This window comes from Bombina bombina, chromosome 5, assembly GCF_027579735.1.
Source record: "Bombina bombina isolate aBomBom1 chromosome 5, aBomBom1.pri, whole genome shotgun sequence".
Classification (NCBI taxonomy): Eukaryota; Metazoa; Chordata; class Amphibia; order Anura; family Bombinatoridae; genus Bombina; species Bombina bombina.
In genome coordinates this window covers 844798391-844822597 of record NC_069503.1, presented here as the reverse complement: position 1 = coordinate 844822597, position 24207 = coordinate 844798391, and the positions used below count along the sequence as shown (strand labels likewise).

Genomic DNA, 24207 nt, shown 5'->3' with positions numbered 1-24207 from the left:
TACTGCATACATACAGTTACTGTTAAAAGAACAGAAATAGTGCTGCATACATACAGTTACTGTTAAAAGAATAGAAATTGTGCTGCATACATACAGTTACTGTTAAAGGAACAAAAATAGTGCTGCATACATACAGTTACTGTTAAAGGAACAGAAATAGTGCTGCATACATACAGTTACTGTTAAAGGAACAAAAATAGTGCTGCATACATACAGTTACTGTTAAAGGAACAGAAATAGTGCTGCATACATAAGTTTAATGTTAAAGGAACAGAAATAGTGCTGCATACATATAGTTACTGTTAATGGAAAAGAAATAGTGCTGCATATATATACGTTTACTGTTAAAGAAACAGAAATAGTGCTGCATACATACAGTTACTGTAAAAGGAACAGAAATAGTGCTGCATACATACAGTTACTGTTAAAAGAACAGAAATAGTGCTGCATACATACAGTTACTGTTAAAAGAACAGAAATAGTGCTGCATACATACAGTTACTGTTAAAAGAACAGAAATAGTGCTGCATACATATAGATATTGTTAAAGGAACAGAAATAGTGCTGCATACATATAGTTACTGTTAATGGAAAAGAAATAGTGCTGCATACATATACGTTTACTGTTAAAGAAACAGAAATAGTGCTGCATACATACAGTTACTGTAAAAGGAACAGAAATAGTGCTGCATACATACAGTTACTGTTAAAAGAACAGAAATAGTGCTGCATACATACAGTTACTGTTAAAAGAACAGAAATAGTGCTGCATACATACAGTTACTGTTAAAAGAATAGAAATTGTGCTGCATACATACAGTTACTGTTAAAGGAACAAAAATAGTGCTGCATACATACAGTTACTGTTAAAGGAACAGAAATAGTGCTGCATACATACAGTTACTGTTAAAGGAACAAAAATAGTGCTGCATACATACAGTTACTGTTAAAGGAACAGAAATAGTGCTGCATACATAAGTTTAATGTTAAAGGAACAGAAATAGTGCTGCATACATATAGTTACTGTTAATGGAAAAGAAATAGTGCTGCATATATATACGTTTACTGTTAAAGAAACAGAAATAGTGCTGCATACATACAGTTACTGTAAAAGGAACAGAAATAGTGCTGCATACATACAGTTACTGTTAAAAGAACAGAAATAGTGCTGCATACATACAGTTACTGTTAAAAGAACAGAAATAGTGCTGCATACATACAGTTACTGTTAAAAGAACAGAAATAGTGCTGCATACATATAGATATTGTTAAAGGAACAGAAATAGTGCTGCATACATATAGTTACTGTTAATGGAAAAGAAATAGTGCTGCATACATATACGTTTACTGTTAAAGAAACAGAAATAGTGCTGCATACATACAGTTACTGTAAAAGGAACAGAAATAGTGCTGCATACATACAGTTACTGTTAAAAGAACAGAAATAGTGCTGCATACATACAGTTACTGTTAAAGGAACAGAAATAGTGCTGCATACATACAGTTACTGTTAAAGGAACAGAAATAGTGCTGCATACATAAGTTTACTGTTAAAGGAACAGAAATAGTGCTGCATACATAAGTTTACTGTTAAAGGAACAGAAATAGTGCTGCATACATACAGTTACTGTTAAAAGAACAGAAATAGTGCTGCATACATACAGTTACTGTTAAAAGAACAGAAATAGTGCTGCATACATACAGTTACTGTTAAAAGAACAGAAATAGTGCTGCATACATACAGTTACTGTTAAAAGAACAGAAATAGTGCTGCATACATACAGTTACTGTTAAAAGAACAGAAATAGTGCTGCATACATACAGTTACTGTTAAAACAACAGAAATAGTGTTGCATACATAAGTTTACTGTTAAAAGAACAGAAATAGTGCTGCATACATACAGTTACTGTTAAAAGAACAGAAATAGTGCTGCATACATACAGTTACTGTTAAAAGAACAGAAATAGTGCTGCATACATACAGTTACTGTTAAAAGAACAGAAATAGTGCTGCATACATACAGTTACTGTTAAAAGAACAGAAATAGGTCTGCATACATACAGTTACTGTTAAAGGAACAGGAATAGTGCTGCATACATACAGTTACTGTTAAAGGAACAGGAATAGTACTGCATACATACAGTTACTGTTAAAGGAACAGAAATAGTGCTGTATACATACAGTTACTGTTAAAGGAACAGAAATAGTGCTGCATACATACAGTTACTGTAAAAGGAACAGAAATAGTGCTGCATACATACAGTTACTGTTAAAGGAACAGGAATAGTGCTGCATACATACAGTTACTGTTAAAGGAACAGGAATAGTACTGCATACATACAGTTACTGTTAAAAGAACAGAAATAGTGCTGCATACATACAGTTACTGTTAAAAGAATAGAAATTGTGCTGCATACATACAGTTACTGTTAAAGGAACAAAAATAGTGCTGCATACATACAGTTACTGTTAAAGGAACAGAAATAGTGCTGCATACATACAGTTACTGTTAAAGGAACAAAAATAGTGCTGCATACATACAGTTACTGTTAAAGGAACAGAAATAGTGCTGCATACATAAGTTTAATGTTAAAGGAACAGAAATAGTGCTGCATACATATAGTTACTGTTAATGGAAAAGAAATAGTGCTGCATATATATACGTTTACTGTTAAAGAAACAGAAATAGTGCTGCATACATACAGTTACTGTAAAAGGAACAGAAATAGTGCTGCATACATACAGTTACTGTTAAAAGAACAGAAATAGTGCTGCATACATACAGTTACTGTTAAAAGAACAGAAATAGTGCTGCATACATACAGTTACTGTTAAAGGAACAGAAATAGTGCTGCATACATAAGTTTACTGTTAAAAAAACAGAAATAGTGCTGCATACATACAGTTACTGTTAAAAGAACAGAAATAGTGTTGCATACATAAGTTTACTGTTAAAAGAACAGAAATAGTGCTGCATACATACAGTTACTGTTAAAAGAACAGAAATAGTGCTGCATACATACAGTTACTGTTAAAGGAACAGGAATAGTGCTGCATACATACAGTTACTGTTAAAGGAACAGAAATAGTGCTGTATACATACAGTTACTGTTAAAGGAACAGAAATAGTGCTGCATACATACAGTTACTGTTAAAAGAACAGAAATAGTGCTGCATACATACAGTTACTGTTAAAAGAACAGAAATAGTGCTGCATACATACAGTTACTGTTAAAAGAATAGAAATAGTGCTGCATACATACAGTTACTGTTAAAGGAACAAAAATAGTGCTGCATACATACAGTTACTGTTAAAGGAACAGAAATAGTGCTGCATACATACAGTTACTGTTAAAGGAACAAAAATAGTGCTGCATACATACAGTTACTGTTAAAGGAACAGAAATAGTGCTGCATACATAAGTTTAATGTTACAGGAACAGAAATAGTGCTGCATACATATAGATATTGTTAAAGGAACAGAAATAGTGCTGCATACATATAGTTACTGTTAATGGAAAAGAAATAGTGCTGCATACATATACGTTTACTGTTAAAGAAACAGAAATAGTGCTGCATACATACAGTTACTGTAAAAGGAACAGAAATAGTGCTGCATACATACAGTTACTGTTAAAAGAACAGAAATAGTGCTGCATACATATAGTTACTGTTAAAGGAACAGAAATAGTGCTGCATACATACAGTTACTGTTAAAGGAACAGAAATAGTGCTGCATACATAAGTTTACTGTTAAAGGAACAGAAATAGTGCTGCATACATAAGTTTACTGTTAAAGGAACAGAAATAGTGCTGCATACATACGTTTACTGTTAAAAGAACAGAAATAGGGCTGCATACATACAGTTACTGTTAAAAGAACAGAAATAGTGCTGCATACATACAGTTACTGTTAAAAGAACAGAAATAGTGCTGCATACATACAGTTACTGTTAAAGGAACAGAAATAGTGCTGCATACATAAGTTTACTGTTAAAGGAACAGAAATAGTGCTGCATACATAAGTTTACTGTTAAAAGAACAGAAATAGTGCTGCATACATACAGTTACTGTTAAAAGAACAGAAATAGTGCTGCATACATACAGTTACTGTTAAAGGAACAGGAATAGTGCTGCATACATACAGTTACTGTTAAAGGAACAGGAATAGTACTGCATACATACAGTTACTGTTAAAGGAACAGAAATAGTGCTGTATACATACAGTTACTGTTAAAGGAACAGAAATAGTGCTGCATACATACAGTTACTGTTAAAGGAACAGAAATAGTGCTGCATACATACAGTTACTGTTAAAAGAACAGAAATAGTGCTGCATACATACAGTTACTGTTAAAGGAACAAAAATAGTGCTGCATACATAAGTTTAATGTTAAAGGAACAGAAATAGTGCTGCATACATATAGATATTGTTAAAGGAACAGAAATAGTGCTGCATACATATAGTTACTGTTAATGGAAAAGAAATAGTGCTGCATACATATACGTTTACTGTTAAAGAAACAGAAATAGTGCTGCATACATATATGTTTACTGTTAAAGAAACAGAAATAGTGCTGCATACATACAGTTACTGTAAAAGGAACAGAAATAGTGCTGCATACATACAGTTACTGTTAAAAGAACAGAAATAGTGCTGCATACATACAGTTACTGTTAAAAGAACAGAAATAGTGTCGCATACATAAGTTTACTGTTAAAAGAACAGAAATAGTGCTGCATGCATATAGTTACTGTTAATGGAAAAGAAATAGTGCTGCATACATACGTTTACTGTTAAAGGAACAGAAATAGTGCTGCATACATATACGTTTACTGTTAAAGAAACAGAAATAGTGCTGCATACATACAGTTACTGTTAAAAGAACAGAAATAGTGCTGCATACATAAGTTTACTGTTAAAGGAACAGAAATAGTGCTGCATACAGTTACTGTTAAAAGAACAGAAATAGTGCTGCATACATAAGTTTACTGTTAAAAGAACAGAAATAGTGCTGCATACATACAGTTACTGTTAAACGAACAGAAATAGTGCTGCATACATACAGTTACTGTTAAAGGAACAGAAATAGTGCTGCATACATACAGTTACTGTTAAAGGAACAGAAATAGTGCTTAATATGTGTCCCTCATGCACTGAAAGGGCAATAAATTGCAAAAGAACATATTTTAGCTAATAAAAATATGTCGCAGGATGATTCTCAGTCAGAAGGGAATCAGGTTATGCCATCTAATTCTCCCCAAGTGTCACAACCATTAACGCCCGCACAAGCGACGCCAAGTCTAGTGCGTCTAATTCTTTCACCCTGCATGATATGGCCGCAGTTTTGAATACTACCCTCACAGAGGTTTTATCTAAGCTGCCTGGGTTGCAGGGGAAGCGCAATAGGTGTAGTGTGAGAGTAAATGCTGAGCCCTCTGACGCTTTATTAGCCATATCCAATGTACCCTCACAATGTTCAGAGTTGGGGGTGAGGGATTTGCTGTCGGAAGGAGAGATTTCTGATTCAGGAAAAATGTTCCCTCAGACAGACTCAGATATGACGGCTTTTAAATTTAAACTAGAACACCTCCGCTTGTTGCTCAGGGAGGTTTTAGCGACTCTGGATGATTGTGACCCTATTGTAGTTCCAGAGAAATTGTGTAAAATGGACAGATATCTAGAGGTTCCTGCCTACACTACTGTTTTTCCGGTCCCTAAGAGGATTTCGGACATTGTTGCTAAGGAGTGGGATAGACCAGGTATTCCCTTTTCTCCCCCTCCTACTTTTAAGAAAATGTTTCCCATATCAGACACCATGCGGGATTCGTGGCAGACGGTCCCTAAGGTGGAGGGAGCTATTTCTACCCTGGCTATGCGTACAACTATACCTATTGAAGACAGTTGTGCTTTCAAAGATCCTATGGATAAAAAATTAGAGGGTCTCCTAAAGAAAATATTATATTCATCAGGGTTTTCTTCTGCAACCTATAGCGTGCATTGTTCCTGTAACTACTGCAGCTGCTTTTTGGTTCGAGGCTCTAGAGGAGGCTCTTCAGGTTGAGACCCCATTTAGATGATATTCTGGATAGAATTAGGGCTCTCAAGCTAGCTAATTTTTTCATTACAGATGCCGCTTTTCAACTGGCTAAATTAGGGGCAAATAATTCATGTTTTGCCATTCTAGCGCGTAGAGCGTTATGGCTTAAGTCCTGGTCTGCTGACGTGTCATCAAAATCTAAGCTTTTTAGCCATCCCTTTCAAGGGTAAGACCCTATTCGGGCCTGAACTGAAAGAGATCATTTCAGACATCACTGAGGAAAAGGCCATGCCCTTCCTCAGGATAAGACAAATAAGATGAGGACCAAACAAAATAATTTTCGTTCCTTTCGAAACTTCAAGGGTGGTCCCTCTTCCTCCTCCCCTGCTGCAAAGCTGGAGGGGAATTTTGCTCAATCCAAGTCAGTCTGGAGACCTAACCAGACTTGGAACAAAGGTAAACAGGCCAAGAAGCCCGCTGCTGCCACCAAGACAGCATGAAGGGGCAGCCCCCGATCCGGGACCGGATCTAGTAGGGGGCAGACTTTCTCTCTTTGCTCAGGCTTGGGCAAGAGACGTTCAGGACTCCTGGGCTTTAGAAATTGTGACCCAGGGGTATCTTCTAGACTTCAAATATTCCCCTCCAAGGGGGAGATTCCATTTTTCTCGATTGTCTGTAAACCAGACATAAAGAGAGGCGTTCTTATGCTGTGTAGAAGACCTATATACCATGGGAGCAATCTGCCCAGTTCCAAAAACAGAACAGGGGCAGGGGTTTTACTCCAATCTGTTTGTGGTTCCCAAAAAAGTGGGAACTTTCAGACCAATTTTAGATCTCAAGATCCTAAACAAATTCCTCAGAGTCCCATCCTTCAAGATGGAGACCATTCTGACTATTTTACCAATGATCCAGGAGGGTCAATATATGACCACAGTGGATTTAAAGGATGCGTATCTGCACATCCCTATCCACAAAGATCATCATCAGTTTCTCAGGTTCGCCTTTCTGGACAAGCATTACCAGTTTGTGGCTCTTCCCTTAGGGTTGGCCGCAGCTCCCAGAATTTTCACAAAGGTGCTAGGGTCCGTTCTGGCGGTCCTAAGGCCGCGGGGCATAGCAGTGGCGCCTTATCTGGACGATATCTTAATTCAGGCATCAACTTACCAACTAGCCAAATCTCACACGGACATCGTGTTGGCTTTTCTAAGATCTCACAGGTGGAAGGTGAACGTAAAAAAAAGAGTTCACTTACCCCTCTCACAAGAGTTCCTTTCCTGGGAACTCTGATAGATTCGGTAGACATGAAAATTTTTCTGACGGAGGTAAGGAAATCAAAGATTTAAACCACCTGCCAAGCTCTTCATTCCATTCCTCGGCCGTCAGTGGCTCAGTGTATGGAGGTTACCAGACTAATGGTAGCGGCAATGGACATAGTTCCGTTTGCTCGCTTGCATCTCAGACCACTGCAACTATGCATGCTCAAACAGTGGAATGGGGATTATGCAAATGTATTTCCTCAGATAAATCTTGATCAAGAGACCAGAGACTCTCTTCTTTGGTGGTTGTCACAGGATCATCTGTCCCAGGGAATGTGTTTCCGCAGGCCAGCATGGGTCATAGTGACGATGGACGCCAGCCTACTGGGGTGGGGTGCAGTCTGGAATTCCCTGAAAGCACAGGGAGTGTGGACTCAGGAGGAGGCTCTCCTCCCGATAAATATTCTAGAACTGAGAGCGATATTCAACACGCTTCAGGCGTGGCCTCAGCTGGCTTCGGCCAGATTCATAAGATTCCAGTCGGACAATATCATGACTGTAGCATATATCAATCATCAGGGGGGGAACAAAGAGTTTTCTAGCGATGATAGAGGTTACCAAAATAATTTGATGGGCAGAGACTCACTCTTGCCATCTATCAGCCATCTATATCCCAGGAGTGGAGAACTGGGAAGCGGATTTTCTAAGTCGTCAGACTTTTCATCCGGGGGAGTGGGAACTCCATCCGGAGGTGTTTGCACAATTGATTCATCAATGGGGCACACCAGAATTGGATCTGATGGCTTCTCATCAGAACGCCATCTTCCTTGTTACGGGTCCAGATCAAGGGATCCTCAAGCAGTACTGATAGATGCTCTAGCAGTACCTTGGTCGTTCAACCTGGCTTATGTGTTTCCACCATTTCCTCTCCTCCCTCGTCTGATTGCCAGAATCAAACAGGAGAGAGCTTCTGTGATTTTGATAGCACCTGCGTGGCCACGCAGGACTTGGTATGCAGACCTGGTGGATATGTCATCTCTACCACCATGGACACTACCTCTGAGACGGGACCTTCTCATTCAAGGTCCGTTCCAGCATCCAAATCTAGTTTCTCTGCGGCTGACTGCCTGGAGATTGAACGCTTGATTTTATCCAAGCGGAGATTCACTGAGTCGGTCATAGATACCTTGATTCAGGCTCGAAAGCCTGTCACTAGGAAGATTTATCATAAGATATGGCGTTAATATCTTTATTGGTGTGAATCCAAAGACTACTCATGGAGTAAGATCAGGATTCCTAGGATTTTGTCCTTTCTCCAAGAAGGATTGGAGAAGGGGTTATCAGCTAGTTCCCTAAAGGGACAGATATCTGCTTTGTCAATTTTACTGCACAAGCGTCTGGCAGATGTTCCAGACGTTCAGTCATTTTGTCAGGCTTTAGTTAGAATCAAGCCTGTGTTTAAACCTGTTGCTCCGCCATGGAGTTTGAATTTAGTTCTTAAAGTTCTTCAAGGGGTTCCGTTTGAACTTATGCATTCCATAGATATTTAGCTTCTATCTTGGAAAGTTCTGTTTTTAGTTGCTATCTCTTTGGCTCGAAGAGTTTCTGAACTATCTGCATTGCAATGCGACTCACCTTATCTTGTTTTTTCATTCTGATAATGTGGTTTTGCGCACCAAACCTGGATTTCTTCCTAAGGTTGTTACTAATAAGAATATTAATCAGGAAATTGTTGTTCCTTCTCTGTGTCCTAATCCTTCCTCTAAGAAGGAGCGTCTGTTGCACAACTTGGACGTGGTCCATGCTTTGAAGTTTTTCTTGCAAGCGACCAAGGATTTCCGTCAAACATCTTCTCTGTTTGTTGTCTATTCTGGAAAGCGTAGAGGTCAAAAAGCTACGGCTACCTCTCTTTCTTTTTGGCTGAAAAGCATCATCCGTTTGGCATACGAGACTGCTGGACAGCAGCCTACTGAAAGAATTACAGCTCACTCTACTAGAGCGGTGGCTTCCACATGGGCTTTTAAAAATGATGCTTCTGTTGAACAGATTTGTAAGGCTGCGACTTGGTCTTCACTTCATACCTTTTCCAAATTTTACAAATTTTATACTTTTGCTTCTTCGGAGGCTATTTTTGGGAGAAAAGTTCTTCAAGCAGTGGTGCCTTCTGTTTCGGCATCTGTCTTGTCCCTCCCGTTCATCCGTGTCCTATAGCTTTGGTATTGTATCCCACAAGTAAAGGATGAATCCATGGACTCGTTGTACCTTATAGAAGAAAAGTAAATTCATACTTACCTGATAAATTAATTTCTTCTATGGTACGACGAGTCCACGGCCCGCCCTGTCATTTTAAGACAGATTTTATTTTTTTAATTAAACTTCAGTCACCTCTGCACCTTTTAGTTTCTCCTTTTTATTCCTGTACCTTCGGTCGAATGACTGGGGGGTGGAGTTAAGGGAGGAGGTATTTAGACAGCTCTGCTGTGGTGCTCTTTGCCACTTCCTGTTAGCAGGAGGATAATATCCCACAAGTAAAGGATGAATCCGTGGAGTCGTCGTACCATAGAAGAAATTAATTTATCAGGTAAGCATAAATTTACTTTTTCCAGAACACTTTGTTCTGCTGATGACAGTTGGTGGGAGCTCAAATTCATAATACTACTACTATTGTTTAGTGGTGTTGCCATTGTCATGGAGGTCTGCCTCAGGTCCCTGCACTTATACCCACCTCTCCTCGGGTGTGGCCTCCTCCCCTGGCATTTCTTGTATGCGTGACCATTTGCTGTGTTTCAGAGCCATATGTTCCAGTATCAGTCCTTAGACTGTCAGTGTCAGAGCTGTTGTCAGAACTTTCAATCGTATTCAACGTTCTGGGTTTGAACACTTTAGGTCTCCTGTTTCTACACACATCTGCGCTCCTCAGCTCCCATAAGCCATCTGTAAATTCTTTTATCCTTGTAGTCAGTTGTAACTGCTTCCCATTTTCTTTCCTTAAAGGTGATGAGTTCTCTTTCATATTCTTCCACTTTCTTTAATTTTTCAATTCAATTTTCATCAGTATCACACTTTAATTTGTCACTATGTACTAATTCAAATGTAGAAATTTCACCTTCTATTTGTTTGAGCTGTAATCCCACTTCCTCTATCACTAACAAGATTAAGTCCAGTGAGCATTTATTCAAAATGCCGCACCACTTTTTACAGAATGCGGCATTGTTGCGGCCAATTGTAGGCGTATTTTTAATTCTGAAGCCCTTTGGTATAAGAGATTTCCTGTGGTAATCATACAAATAGCAGCCATGGAGTTTTAAATCTACTCCTTTTTTCTTTAATTTCATCAGATGATTGTATAGTTGCTCCGGTAACTCACGTTTTGTTCTTATAGAAATCTCATCAAAACGTATCCTATTGGCATCCTCCTTGGTAAAGTGAAATACATTAGCTTCCAAAGAGTCGGGGTCAGTATTGTCCAATGCCTCAACCTGGGACATGTTGTCCATTAATGTGCAAACTATATAAACCCAGTAAAAAACAGTGGTAAATAAATCCGGAGTGGTCAGGGGAACAAGTCCTTTCAGTCAGGGTGCTGTAGATCAAAATATAGTATAGAAGTTTCACAGAGGATCCAGCACACTTTTTCAATACAACAGCGTTACATAGACATATCCATTCCAAGAAGGGACTCTCTGTTTTTTAAATAAACAAATTTATTCTTTATAGAATAAACGTTTTCGGGGTCTCCCCCTTCCTCAGATTCACACAGCAAGTAAGATAACCTCCACCTTATAGATTACCCAATCACCAATGTGACCCGGTCGACATAGCGTTCCCATCTCGCAACTGCGCACGCTCCAGGGCAGACAATAGTGTCGGTGCAGGGATCTATTCTACAGACCATTGCTACATATCTAGATGGCATACTGCAACTGTTTGTAAAATGCATGGGTTCTTTTTTACTGGACTATATAGAACTAGTAAAGCAGTTGCAAACAGTTGATAATCTATCTGGAGAAGAGATATTAGTCTCACTTGACGTAAGCTGTCTATATACTGTTATCCAGGAGTACAATAAATGATACATAAGGGAGCTCTAAATCAGCTATTCCAGGGCCTCTGATAAATAAAATTAAATTTTAAAGAATATTGAAATGGATGACTATCCTCCAGAAAGAGCTAAATATGTTTGTGTTACAAAGGGTATATTATGAATAAAATTAAACTATAAAACTGTTTTAAAATGTATTTTGTATATATTTTTTTTATAAACACATAGATAAAATCATTAATTTAATAGATTAACGTACATAAATAAAAATTGATAAATAATTTAGGATGTGGCCACTCCAAAAGTTAGTGATCCAAAAAAATTAATTTAAAACACATATGGCTAGACAACAAGTAGAAACAAAATAGAAACAAAATAGAGTTGGCAATCTATGCGTGACTCATATTGATTATACAAGGTAAAACTGATATAGTCCAGTATGACAGTTAAGCATATAGTCTCTAAATGAAAGTTCTAGAGGTGATTGAAAATGTATATTTCTATGGAGTCTACCAGGAGTGTATCTTCAGAGTATAATCCAGGTAATTACTCACTTTTACCAACTCACTGATAGTTTCTAGTATCTTTCCTTATAATGATACCCTATGTGGGTGTGATCAATTGGCTGTTTGTACCAATTAAGTGTATCCTCTGTTTGACCAATTCAACGGATGCTGGATCCTGTAGATCCGCTGTGTGCCCAAATAGACGTAGTGGATCCGTGGAAGGGTCTTTTTTGGCAGTTATTTTTGGGGGTATCAGCAATTTTTTCACCTCCACACTGTAGGTCCGCACTTGGACTATGTTGGGTAACCTCTGGTGGTTTGGTTCCCGAGTTGAAGTGAAAAAGTCTTCCTTAGAATTCGCCCGACAAACTCCCGTTTGTAAATCAGGGCTATGTGAGTATAGCTGTGTGTTAGCATTCAAAACGTCTGAGATTCCCAGAATGCAACGCGTTTCAGCCTCTCTGCCTTTTTCAGCACTACCAGTCCGAGTGCGGACCTACAGAGTGGAGGGGAAAATTCCTATACCCTTGAAAATAACCGACAAAAAAAGACCCTTCCACGGATCCACTACGTCTATTTGGGCACTCAGCGAATCTACAGGATCCAGCATTCGTTGAAATGGTCAAACAGAGGATACAATTAATTGGTACAAACAGCCAATTGATCACACCTACACAGGGTAACACTAAGGAAGGATACCAGAAACTATCAGTGAGGCGGTAAAAGTGAGTAATTACCTACATTATACTCTGAAGATACACTGGTAGACTCCATAGAAATATGTATTTTATTCATAATATACCCTTTGTAACACATAAACATATTTTGCTCTTTCTGGAGGATAGTCATCCATTTCAATATTCTTTAAAATTTAATTTTATTTATCAGAGGCCCTGGAATAGCTGATTTAGCGCTCCCTTATGTATCATTTATTGTACTCATGTCTTTTTTTTGGTATATGAAGAGGGTCGTCTTATTCAATCCTACTGTACCCTATATACTGTTAATGCGCATGAAGAGGGGCTTGCTTCTATACGAGACAGTTTGCTAAATTGTCCCTATGTGGGTCCACCATTGGATACTATCTTCCAGTTACTAGAATTTTGTTTGAAGTATAATTACTTCAAATTTGAAAACAGCTTCTACCTTCAAGTCTGAGGAACAGCGATGGGGTCCAATGTGGCCCCATCCTATGCCAATCTCTTCATGACCCAATTCGAAACTAAGGGGACTGACCTATTCCATGATGAAAGGATACGAATGTACTGAAGATATTTTGACGATCTTTTTTTATCTGGATTGGTAATAAAGAGGATCTTGATCAATGGTTCAATGACCTGAACAGGGCAAATGATAACCTGAAATTTTTAAGATGGTGAGCAGCAACCAAGTCATTGATTTCCAGGATCTGCACATTTAGAAAAGTGGTGACAAGCTGCAGATCACACTTTACCAAAAGTATACAGACTGTAACTCAATTCTGGTGGTTACAAGTTGTCATCACCCAGTCTAAAGAAAGCCTTGCCCACATCACAATTTAAACGGGTGGTTAGAAATAACAGTGAAGAAGAGGTTTAGAGCAGACAGATTGAGGCCATTAAAGTGAAATTCCAAACCAGAGGGTACAAGAAGAAATTACTGAATGAGGCTTACAATAGTTCCATGGAGATGACACAATTGCAGGAGTTTGAGAAGAAGAAGAAAGATGATAAAGACAAAGAGAGATTGATTTCTCTTGTAAGGTGTATCCAGTCTACGGATTCATCCATTACTTGTGGGATATTCTCCTTCCCAACAGGAAGCTGCAAGAGGATTACCCACAGCAGAGCTGTCTATATAGCTCCTCCCCTAACTGCCACCCCCAGTCATTCTCTTGCAGCTCTCGACAAGGGAAGTAGCTAGAGAGATGTGGTGCATTAATGTAGTTTATTTTCAACTGTAGACTTAAAGGATGCTTATCTTCACATCCCGATACACAAAGATCATCATTGTTTTCTCAGGTTTGCCTTTCTAGACAGGCACTACCAGTTTGTGGCTCTTCCCTTCGGGTTGGCCACGGCACCAAGAATCTTTACAAAGGTTCTAGGGTCCCTCCTAGCGGTCCTAAGGCCGCGGGGTATAGCAGTAGCCCCTTACTTAGATGACATTCTAATACAGGCGGCGACTTTTTTAAATCGCAAGGTCCCATACGGACATTGTTCTGGCATTTCTAAGGTCCCATGGTTGGAAGGTGAACGAAGAAAAGAGTTCTCTATCACCTCTAACAAGAGTTTCATTCCTAGGGACTCTGATAGATTCGGTAGAAATGAAGATTTACCTAATGAAGGCCAGATTGTCAAAACTTCTAGACTATTGCCATGTTCTTTATTCCACTTCTCGTCCTTCAGTGGCTCAGTGTATGGAAGTAATCGGGTTAATGGTAGCGGCAATGGACATAGTACCGTTTGCCCGCCTACATCTCAGGCTGCTGCAACTTTGCATGCTCAGTCAGTGGAATGGGGATTACACAGATTTGTCCCCTCTACTAAATCTGGATTAAGAAACCTGGGATTCTCTTCTCTGGTGGCTATGTCAGGTCCATCTGTCCAAGGGGATGAGCTTCCGCAGGCCAGATTGGACTATAGTAACGACAGATGCCAGCCTTCTGGGCTGGGGTGCAGTCTGGAACTCCCTGAAGGCTCAGGGCTCATGGACTCAGGAGGAGGCACTCCTTCCGATAAACATTCTGGAACTAAGAGCGATTTTCAATGCTCTTCAGGCGTGGCCTCAGCTAGCTGGGGTCAGGTTCATCAGATTTCAGTCGGACAATATCACGACTGTAGCCTACATCAACCATCAGGGGGGAACAAGGAGTTCCCTAGCAATGTTGGAGGTTTCAAAGATAATTCTATGGGCAGAGGTTCACTCCTGCCATCTATCAGCTATCCATATCCCAGGTGTCAAGAACTGGGAGGCGGATTTTCTAAGTCGGCAGACTTTTCATCCGGGAGAATGGGAACTCCATCCGGAGGTATTAGCTCAGTTGATTAAACTTTGGGGCAAACCAGAACTGGATCTCATGGCGTCTCGCCAGAACGCCAAGCTTCCTTGTTACAGGACCAGGTCCAGGGACCCCAAGGCAACGCTGATAGATGCTCTAGCAGTGCCTTGGTCCTTAAACCTGGCTTATGTGTTTCCACCGTTTCCTCTGCTCCCTCGTCTGATTGCCAAAATCAGGCAGGAGAGAGCTTCTGTGATTTTGATAGCACCTGCGTGGCCACGCAGGACTTGGTATGCAGACCTGGTGGACATGTCATCCTGTCCACCATGGACCCTGCCGCTGAGGCAGGACCTTCTACTTCAGGGTCCTTTCAACCATCCAAACCTATTTTCTCTGCGTCTGACTGCTTGCAGATTGAACGCTTGATTTTATCAAAGCGTGGTTTCTCTGAATCGGTCATTGATACCTTAATTTAGACTCGAAAGTCGGTTACCAGGAAAATCTATCATAAGATATGGTGTAAATATCTTCATTGGTGTGAATCCAAGGGTTACTCATGGAGTATGGTCAGGATTCCTAGAATATTATCTTTTCTCCAAGAAGGATTGGAGATGGGTTTGTCGGCTAGTTCTTTAAAGGGACAGATTTCTTCTCTGTCTATTCTTTTGCACAAGCGTCTGGCTAATACTCCAGACGTTCAGGCGTTTTGGCAGGCTTTAGTTCGAATCAAGCCTGTGTTTAAACCTGTTGCTCCATCATGGAGTCTAAATTTAGTTCTTAAAGTTCTTCAAGGGGTTCCGTTTGAACCTTTGCATTCCATAGATATCAAGCTGTTGTCTTGGAAAGTTCTGTTTTTGGTAGCTATCTCCTCAGCTCGACGAGTTTCGGAGTTATCGGCTTTACCATGTGATTCTCCTTATCTCATTTTCCATGCTGATAAGGTAGTGTTGCGTACCAAACCTGGGTTTCTTCCTAAGGTGGTATCTAATAAGAATATCAATCAGGAGATTGTTGTTCCTTCACTATGTCCTAATCCTTTTTCAAAGAAGGAACGTCTATTACACAATCTTGATGTGGTCCGTGCTTTAAAATTCTATTTACAAGCCACTAAAGATTTTCGTGAAACATCTGCTTTGTTTGTGGTTTACTCTGGACAGAGGAGAGGCCAAAATGCTTCGGCAACTTCTCTTTCTTTTTGGTTAAGAAGCTTAATCCGCTTTGCTTACGAGACTGCTGGCCAGCAGCCTCCTGAGAGAATTACAGCTCATTCCACTAGAGCAGTAGCTTCCACATGGGCTTTTAAAAATGAGGCTTCTGTTGAACAGATTTGTAAGGCGGCGACTTGGTCTTCGCTTCATACCTTTTCTAAATTCTACAAATTTGATACTTTTGCTTCTTCGGAGGCTGTTTTTGGGAGAAAGGTCTTACAGGCAGTGGTGCCGTCCGTTTAAGCGCCTGCCTTGTCCCTCCCTTCATCCGTGTCCTATAGCTTTGGTATTGGTATCCCACAAGTAATGGATGAATCCGTGGACTGGATACACCTTACAAGAGAAAACAAAATTTATGCTTACCTGATAAATTTATTTCTCTTGTGGTGTATCCAGTCCACGGCCCGCCCTGTCATTTTAAGGCAGGTGTTATTTATTTTTTAAACTGCAGTCACCACTGCACCCTATAGTTTCTCCTTTTTCTTGCTTGTCTTCGGTCGAATGACTGGGGGTGGCAGTTAGGGGAGGAGCTATATAGACAGCTCTGCTGTGGGTGATCCTCTTGCAGCTTCCTGTTGGGAAGGAGAATATCCCACAAGTTATGGATGAATCCGTGGACTGGATACACCACAAGAGAAATAAATTTATCAGGTAAGCATAAATTTTGTTTTTGTCCACAGTGTTTACCCCTGAAAGAAAGGGTTTCTCTAGAGCAGTGTTTTTCAACCAGTGTGCCGTGAGAGATCCTCAGGTGTGCCGCGGCTGACAACAGTGCGGGGGTGTCCCTCTTTCAAATTTTGAAATATTGGGAGGTATGTGACAGGCTCATCAGGCATCATTTACAACCATGACATTGACATTCATTCACAGACAATCATTATGATTGTTTGTGAATGACTGTCAATATGTCATGTATAGTTTGTAGGAGGCATGGCATGACAGCACAGTACAGTGTGTGTGTGTGTGTGTGTGTGTGTGTGTGTGTGTGTGCGTGCGTGTGTGTATGTATGTATATATATATATATATATGTGTGTATATATATATATATATATATATATATATATATATATATATATATATATACAGTCCAAGTATAATCACTGTTGGTCGCGCTCCTCCTGAGCGTCCGATGAAAACAGGCGACCCGGCACACTGGAGAGTGGGCGGGGGACACACCCCCTAAGTAGATTCCAGTGATAGGCTGCAAACTTCAGGCGTGTCTGCCTCGCACGCCCCAAACAAAGCAAAGTACACTGATCCAAAGTGTGAAGTTGCGCTCAAGCTTGTAAGAATCTTGTTGAAAGAAAAGTACTCCAGGCATGAAATGAAAATATAAAAACAACTTTAATTCCAATCGAATAAAAAGGACAAATAAAGTGGTGTCCTACAAAGAGCCAGCAGTGACTCTGACAATCAGGTTGATGAGCTGATCCTCACTGCTAGTGAACAAGTGCGCAAACACACAAAACATGTCTGCGTGAGGATCAGCTCATCAACCTGATTGTCAGAGTCACTGCTGGCTCTTTGTAGGACACCGCTTTATTTGTCCTTTTTATTCGATTGTAATTAAAGTTGTTTTTATATTTTCATTTCATGCCTGGAGTACTTTTCTTTCAACAAGATTCTTACAAGCTTGAGTGCAACTTCACACTTTGGATCTAAATAAATATATATATATATATATATATATATATATATATATATATATATATATATATATCCTGTATTAGGCTACAATGTGTGATTTTGTAACATTTTGGGATGGTGGTGTGCCACAGGATTTTTTAATGTAAAAAAGTGTGCCACGGCAAAAAAAAAGTTGCAAATCACTGCTCTAGAGCAATTAAACAACATTGGAACATTATATCTACTGATACAACATTACCATTTAGGAGCATGGATTCACCTATGGTTGGATATAAAAGAGGCAACTTCTTAAGAGATATGTTGATGCGACCAGATTACAGACCCAGTTATACCAATACTACCTGGTTAAATACTAGAAAAATGGGGTGCTTCCAGTGCAGTGGATGCACCACTTGTAGTGGTCTAACCCAGAGCAAATTTTTCCTACATCCAGGTTCCAAAAGGAGGTATACGATTAGATACAGGGTATCAAGTACCACCATCATTTATCTGCTTCATAGTCCCTTTGGAAAATTTTATATAGGAAAAACTCAGGATGATCTGCGCACAAGAATGACTAACCACAGGGTAGCCATCCGTACTGCCATCAAGGATGGTAAGACTGACCAACCTGTGGCTAGACACTTCTTGCAGGGAAAACACACAGTAGCAGAAGTAAGGTACATTATTATTGATCATGTCCCTCCCCTCTATAGAGTAGGTGAAAGAGGTAGGGTGTTACTTCAAAGAGAGACTAGATGGATCTACCTACTTGACACCTTAAGTCCCAAGGGCCAAAATGTACACTTTGGAATGCATTGTTATATCTAGGGGTATGGGTATGCAACACCCTAGCTTTAACTAGATACTGATATAGAATGAGGTACATTTATTTGGCTTACTCTTAGACACTGTATAATTAGCTATCCGGTATGGTATAACACCCTAACTGCAACTAGATACTGATAAAGAATGAGGCACACGTATATGACTTACACTTACACACTGCTTAACAAGTTATCCGGTATGGTTGATGTGTAGCCAATTTAGTACCCCTATCTCTAAAGGCTGTGACACACTGCAAGCGGAGCGGTGCGCAGCGTGTAGATGCAGCTGTGCGCGCTCAGTGTGTCCTGCCTTTTCATCTCTGAGCACTCTGCTGCGTCAGGTCGCGTAGCTGAGCACTCAGAGATGAAATAATTGAACTTCAGAAGCGATGCGACGCGGTGCGAAGCAGCTGCATCGCCTCGCGCCGCATCGCTTGCAGTGTGTCACAGCCTTAATAGGTTCTAGCGGATATAACTGGATTATAGCTAGAATTTACTATTGCATAGTACTAGCGTGTATATATATGTATAGAGCATAATACTATTGAACAGCTAATATAATAATTTTTTAAATAGCTGGCATACTGATTAACTGTATTATTATGTATGTTCTCTCTCAGACTCTATTACATCACAACACTGGCTTGAGTCTATTTATAACATGATTCACTTTGAACATGAATGCATAGTGGTGGATAAAAGAAAACTAATTTGTCAGAATAGCCAATCCTTTTTAACTTTGCTTTTTTGTTATTTGATTAATTTCTTTATTACCTATTCCCCAGCTTAAACTTTTTACCTCTGTGATTTCCTGATTTCTAAGCCTTTGCAGACTGCCCCTTATCTCAGTTATTTTTACAGACATGCATTTTAGCCAATCAGTACCGACTCCTGAATAATTCTAGGAGGTTGAGCACAATGTTATCTATATGACAAACATGAACTATAAGTGTCTAACTGTCAAAAACTGTCAAAATGCACTGATAAGAGGCAGTTTGACGGCTTAAAAATTAGCATATTAGACTACCTAGGTTTAGCTTTCCACAAAGAATACCACGAGAGTAAAGCAAATTTTATGATAAAAGTAAATTGGAAAGTTGTTTAAAATTGCATATCCTATCTAAATCATGAAAGTTTAGTTTTGACTACACTGTTCCTTCAAGAACTCACTTTATTTGTATTAAAATATCTGTAAATGGGGGGTTTTGTGCCATAATCAGATATAATATTGCTACCTGCCCGAAATCATAGATCAACCAAAAGAAAATGAAATGTAATTGATTTTCTATTCATTCAGTTGTAGATATACCAAGATCTGCATAGGTCTTGTAAAGCTGTCAGTTATTCAAGTTATTAAAGTCATATTTATTAGATTACATCAGAACTAAAGGACCTTTTTCACAAATCTTTGCTCTCCCCACAGTATAATATTGATGCTGATTTCTGCTGGATTCCTTCCATTACATGATGCTCAGGTAAGGTTTTAGATACAGAGCATAATAGTTTTGCCTCAAGTAGAGAGCAATTTGTTTTATACAAGTAAAGTGCAAACTCATTATACAAATGTATTTTTGGAAGTTTCTTATTTCACGTGTTTGAAATGATAAGTATTTAATAAAAGAATATATCTATCTGATGTAGTTACATTGGCAAAATGCTTCCTCTCTGCATACATTATATACATTATGCTAGAAATTACAATCAAATATTTAAATTGACTTAAAGGAAAATTCCAGCCAAAATTGGAATCCACATACATACATGTAATTTGTGAATAGAAGCATTTTTGTAATATACATGCATTAGCAAAAATGCTTCTAATAAAAGCTATAGCTGTTTTAAAAGTGTAAGTATGCACCGTGCACTAGCATTTTCAACACAGCACTTGCTCAGTAAACCTAAGGTGCTTGTACCATCTGGTAATTACTCAATTTGTTAATTGCTGACATAATACAAGCCCCACTGGTGCTCTGAACAGCTGCAGTATATAAAATACTGGTAGAATTAAAATATCTAGCTATGCTTCACATGAACGTGCAGAGGAAAATGCTAACACTAAAACAGTTGTAACACTCATTGCACTGGTAACCTTTTTCCCTCTGACTGGTAAACTATTGTGATTTTCTACCACTGTATATCATTTAAGATATAGGGGCCTATTATCAAATGTCCGACAGTGCAGATCAGGTCCGCCAGACCTCGCTGAATGCGGAGAGCAATACGCTCTCCATATTCAGCATTGCACCAGCAGCTCACAAGAGCTGCTGGTGCAACGCCGCCCCCTGCAGACTCGCAGCCAATGGGCCACCAGCAGGGGGTGTCAATCAACCCGATCATACTCGATCGGGTTGAATTCCGGAGATTCCTGTCCGCCTGCTACGAGCAGGCAGACAGGGTTATGGAGCAGGGGTCTTTGTGACCGCTGCTCCATAACTTGTGTTTCTGGCGAGTCTGAAGACTCGCCAGAAACACGGGCCATCAAGCTCCGTTTGGAGCTTGATAGATAGGTCCCATTGTGCTGGAAATGTCCACGTATTTACTAGTACCAGATAAATATGTTTCCACTCCAATATATGTATGTATATATTTGTGTGTGTGTGTGTGTGTACGCATATTAATGTGTATGTATATTATTGTGTGTTTGTGTATGCATATTATTGTGTATGTATATTATTGTACTCATATTAATGTGTATGTATATTATCGTGTGTGTGCGTCCGCATAGTATTGTGTATGTATATTATTGTATGTGTACGCATATTATTGTGTATGTATATTATTGTGTGTGTACGCATATTATTGTGTGTGTGTGTGTGTATACGCATATTAATGTGTATGTATATTATTGTGTGTGTACGCATAGTATTGTGTATGTATATTATTGTGTGTGTGTGTACGCATATTATTGTGTATATATATTATTGTGTGTGTACGCATAGTATTGTGTATGTATATTATTGTGTGTGTGTACGCATATTAATGTGTATGTATATTATTGTGTGTGTACGCATAGTATTGTGTATGTATATTATTGTGTGTGTGTGTACGCATATTATTGTGTATGTATATTATTGTGTGTGTACGCATATTATTGTGTATGTATATTATTGTGTGTGTTTGTGTAAAACAAGAGAGGGATCCTTTATTGCAGAATATAGGCTTTGCACAACAATTGTATATACACCATCCCAGCCTTAGGTGTTGCACTTTCTTACAAGTTATGATTGATTTACAATTTCGCAAAGAGGGATAAGAAGCGCCAAACTAACAACCCTATGAGCTGTTTAGAGGAATAATCTCACAATTATTCTAAATTTATGTACAGAGAAGGAAAAATTTAAACAGCGCTTGACCTGTATCTAAATACTGGTTAGCTAGGGGTATGCATCAACAGATATTTGATATATAAAAAAAATTCAGGATTGAAGTATAAACAAACACAATTTAATTTCTTAAAACCATATAACAATTTCACATTTGAAAAACCAATAGCATATTGCAAAAAATAAAAAAACGTAGGTTAATGTAAATATAGGAGGACGTCTCCTCCAACCTCTATTTAAAATTTCTGTGTTTCTGCCACTTCCACATATATTTTTAAAACCAGCTTTAGATGATTCACTCTGATTATACAATGCGTGTATCAGATATAGTTCATCTGTGAAAAGAAAAAACTATTTTTATAATGAAAAGTGCACCTTAAAATGTTGCAAATTTTATTTGATACACTTTTGCAAATCTAAGTTATACTTGGTGGTGGCTTTTGAGCATTTGGCAACTTGTGGGGTATAATCCTCACTGTGCCTCCCAAGTAGTTTGTGCTGCCCTCTTTATAAAAGCCTAAGTAGGTTTATTTGGTCTTTTTTGTTTTCCACAGGTCCATGTGAGGGATGAAACCTTTCAAACTTTGTGAGCTGCCCTACTGCCGGGCAGATTGTTATGTGCTTGTGCAGGTTTTTTATTGTGGCAGCTTTTATGGGGCACTGCTGAGTTAGGGTTTGGCTGTTTCAGTGTTTGGCTCTGTTTTAAGAGTGTTTTTACTCTCCTCATATGGCTCCTTGTTATGTTTTTATCAGGGGTTCTCTAAGTGAAGGACTGTGATTTTACTTTGGGGTGCAGACTGATTGGGAAGTTTAGTCTCACATTTTATTCCTCCCGGTGACTGTTTGTAATATGAGTAATGTCGGCCAGGAGGTGATGGTATACACCCTCGATGGGCGGAGCTTGTTCAGCGCGAGTTTTGCTCGCTCTTTTCTTTTTCACTTCTGAGTGTAGAAAGTTATACGCTGTCGGCTCCTGTTCCGGCGTGTGTTAGTCAGAACGGGGAGCGGGTGCTGACAGTGGGGTGTCTGGTTTGTCTTTGTTTGTCTCTGGTTTTTATTGCTCTGCTCCATGGGAGGTTAGGTAAGCACCTCAGCAACGCTTGTTGAGTGTAGAGGTGCAGCAAGGGTTTAGGATTTATTTTCTGTGTGACATTTTTTGATTAATACTTTTTTCTTAAAGTAACAGTAACGATATTTTTTTGCTGCTGTATTTTTTTAAAAAAATTTTTTGTGTGCTAATGATGGAACAAGAGGACCTGCAAGCTGTTACTTGCTCTTTATGCTTAGATTATAATGTGGAGCCACCTATCCCTTTCTGTTCCTCATGTATAGAGAGAACATTACATTACAGGGATAGGCTTTTTGATTCAGAGCCTTCATTTTCTAAGGAGAATGTTATTCAGGAGTCTCCTGTTCAAGCTATACCGCAGCTTTCTCCCCAATCATCCCAATCTCTATCCTCTTCTCATGCAGTGCCCTGCGTTTCATCTCAGGTTGTTTTTTCTTTGCAGGATATGGCTACTCGTATATCCTCTGCTGTATCTGAGGCTTTGTCTGCTTTTCCTGTGTTGCAGGGGAAGCGCAAATGGAAGTATAAGGTTTCTGACTCTGTTGCAGTTATGTCAAATGTTTCTTCCCATAGGTCTGAGGAGGAAGATACTTCGGTAGCGTCTGAGGGTGAAATTTCAGACTCTGATAGTGTAATTCCTTCTGCTGATTCTGAGGTTGTTTCTTTCAGATTTAAGCTGGAGCACCTTCGTTTGTTACTCAGGAAGGTTTTGGCTACTTTGGATGACAGACTCGATGGTCATAGTTCCTCCCAAGAAGGCTAGTAAGCTTAATAAGTTTTTTGTTGTTCCTTCCGTGGCGGAAGTTTTTCCTGTTCCAGATCGTGTTTCAGAGATTATTACACAGGAATGGGAGAAGCCTGTAATTCCTTTTTCTCCTTCTCCAATTTTTAGGAAGATGTTTCCTATTGCGGATTCTATTAAGGAATCTTGGCAGACGGTTCCCAAGGTGGATGGAGCTATTTCTACCTTGGCTAAGAGAACCACTATTCCTATTGAGGATAGTTGTTTTTTTAAGGACCCCATGGATATGAAGTTGGAGGCTTTGCTTAAAAGGATGTATGTTCACCAGGGGTTTCAATCGCAGCCTGCTGTGTGTATTGCTACTGTTACCAGCGCGGCAGCTTATTGGTTTGATGCGTTGGCTGAATCTATTCAGCAGGATACTCCTCTGGAGGAGATTCAGGATAGAATCAAGGCTTTGAAGTTGGCCAATTCCTTTATTGCTGATGCTTCTTTACAGGTCATCAAATTGGGAGCAAAGATCTCTGGCTTTGCTGTTCTGACGCGCAGGGCCTTATGGTTAAAATCCTGGTCTGTGGATGTGTC

At 39.3% G+C, this 24207-nt stretch overlaps 1 protein-coding gene across 1 annotated transcript in view; it reads left to right on the top strand.

Annotated features, from left to right (window-relative positions):
- The window catches only part of TMEM241 (transmembrane protein 241), a 461780-nt gene that overhangs the window by 208230 nt on the left and 229343 nt on the right, over nucleotides 1–24207 (top strand). The window contains exon 7 of the mRNA XM_053715869.1: nucleotides 19912–19963. Within this exon, the coding sequence (XP_053571844.1) occupies nucleotides 19912–19963 (52 nt within the window). The remainder of the gene's footprint in view (nucleotides 1–19911; nucleotides 19964–24207) is intronic.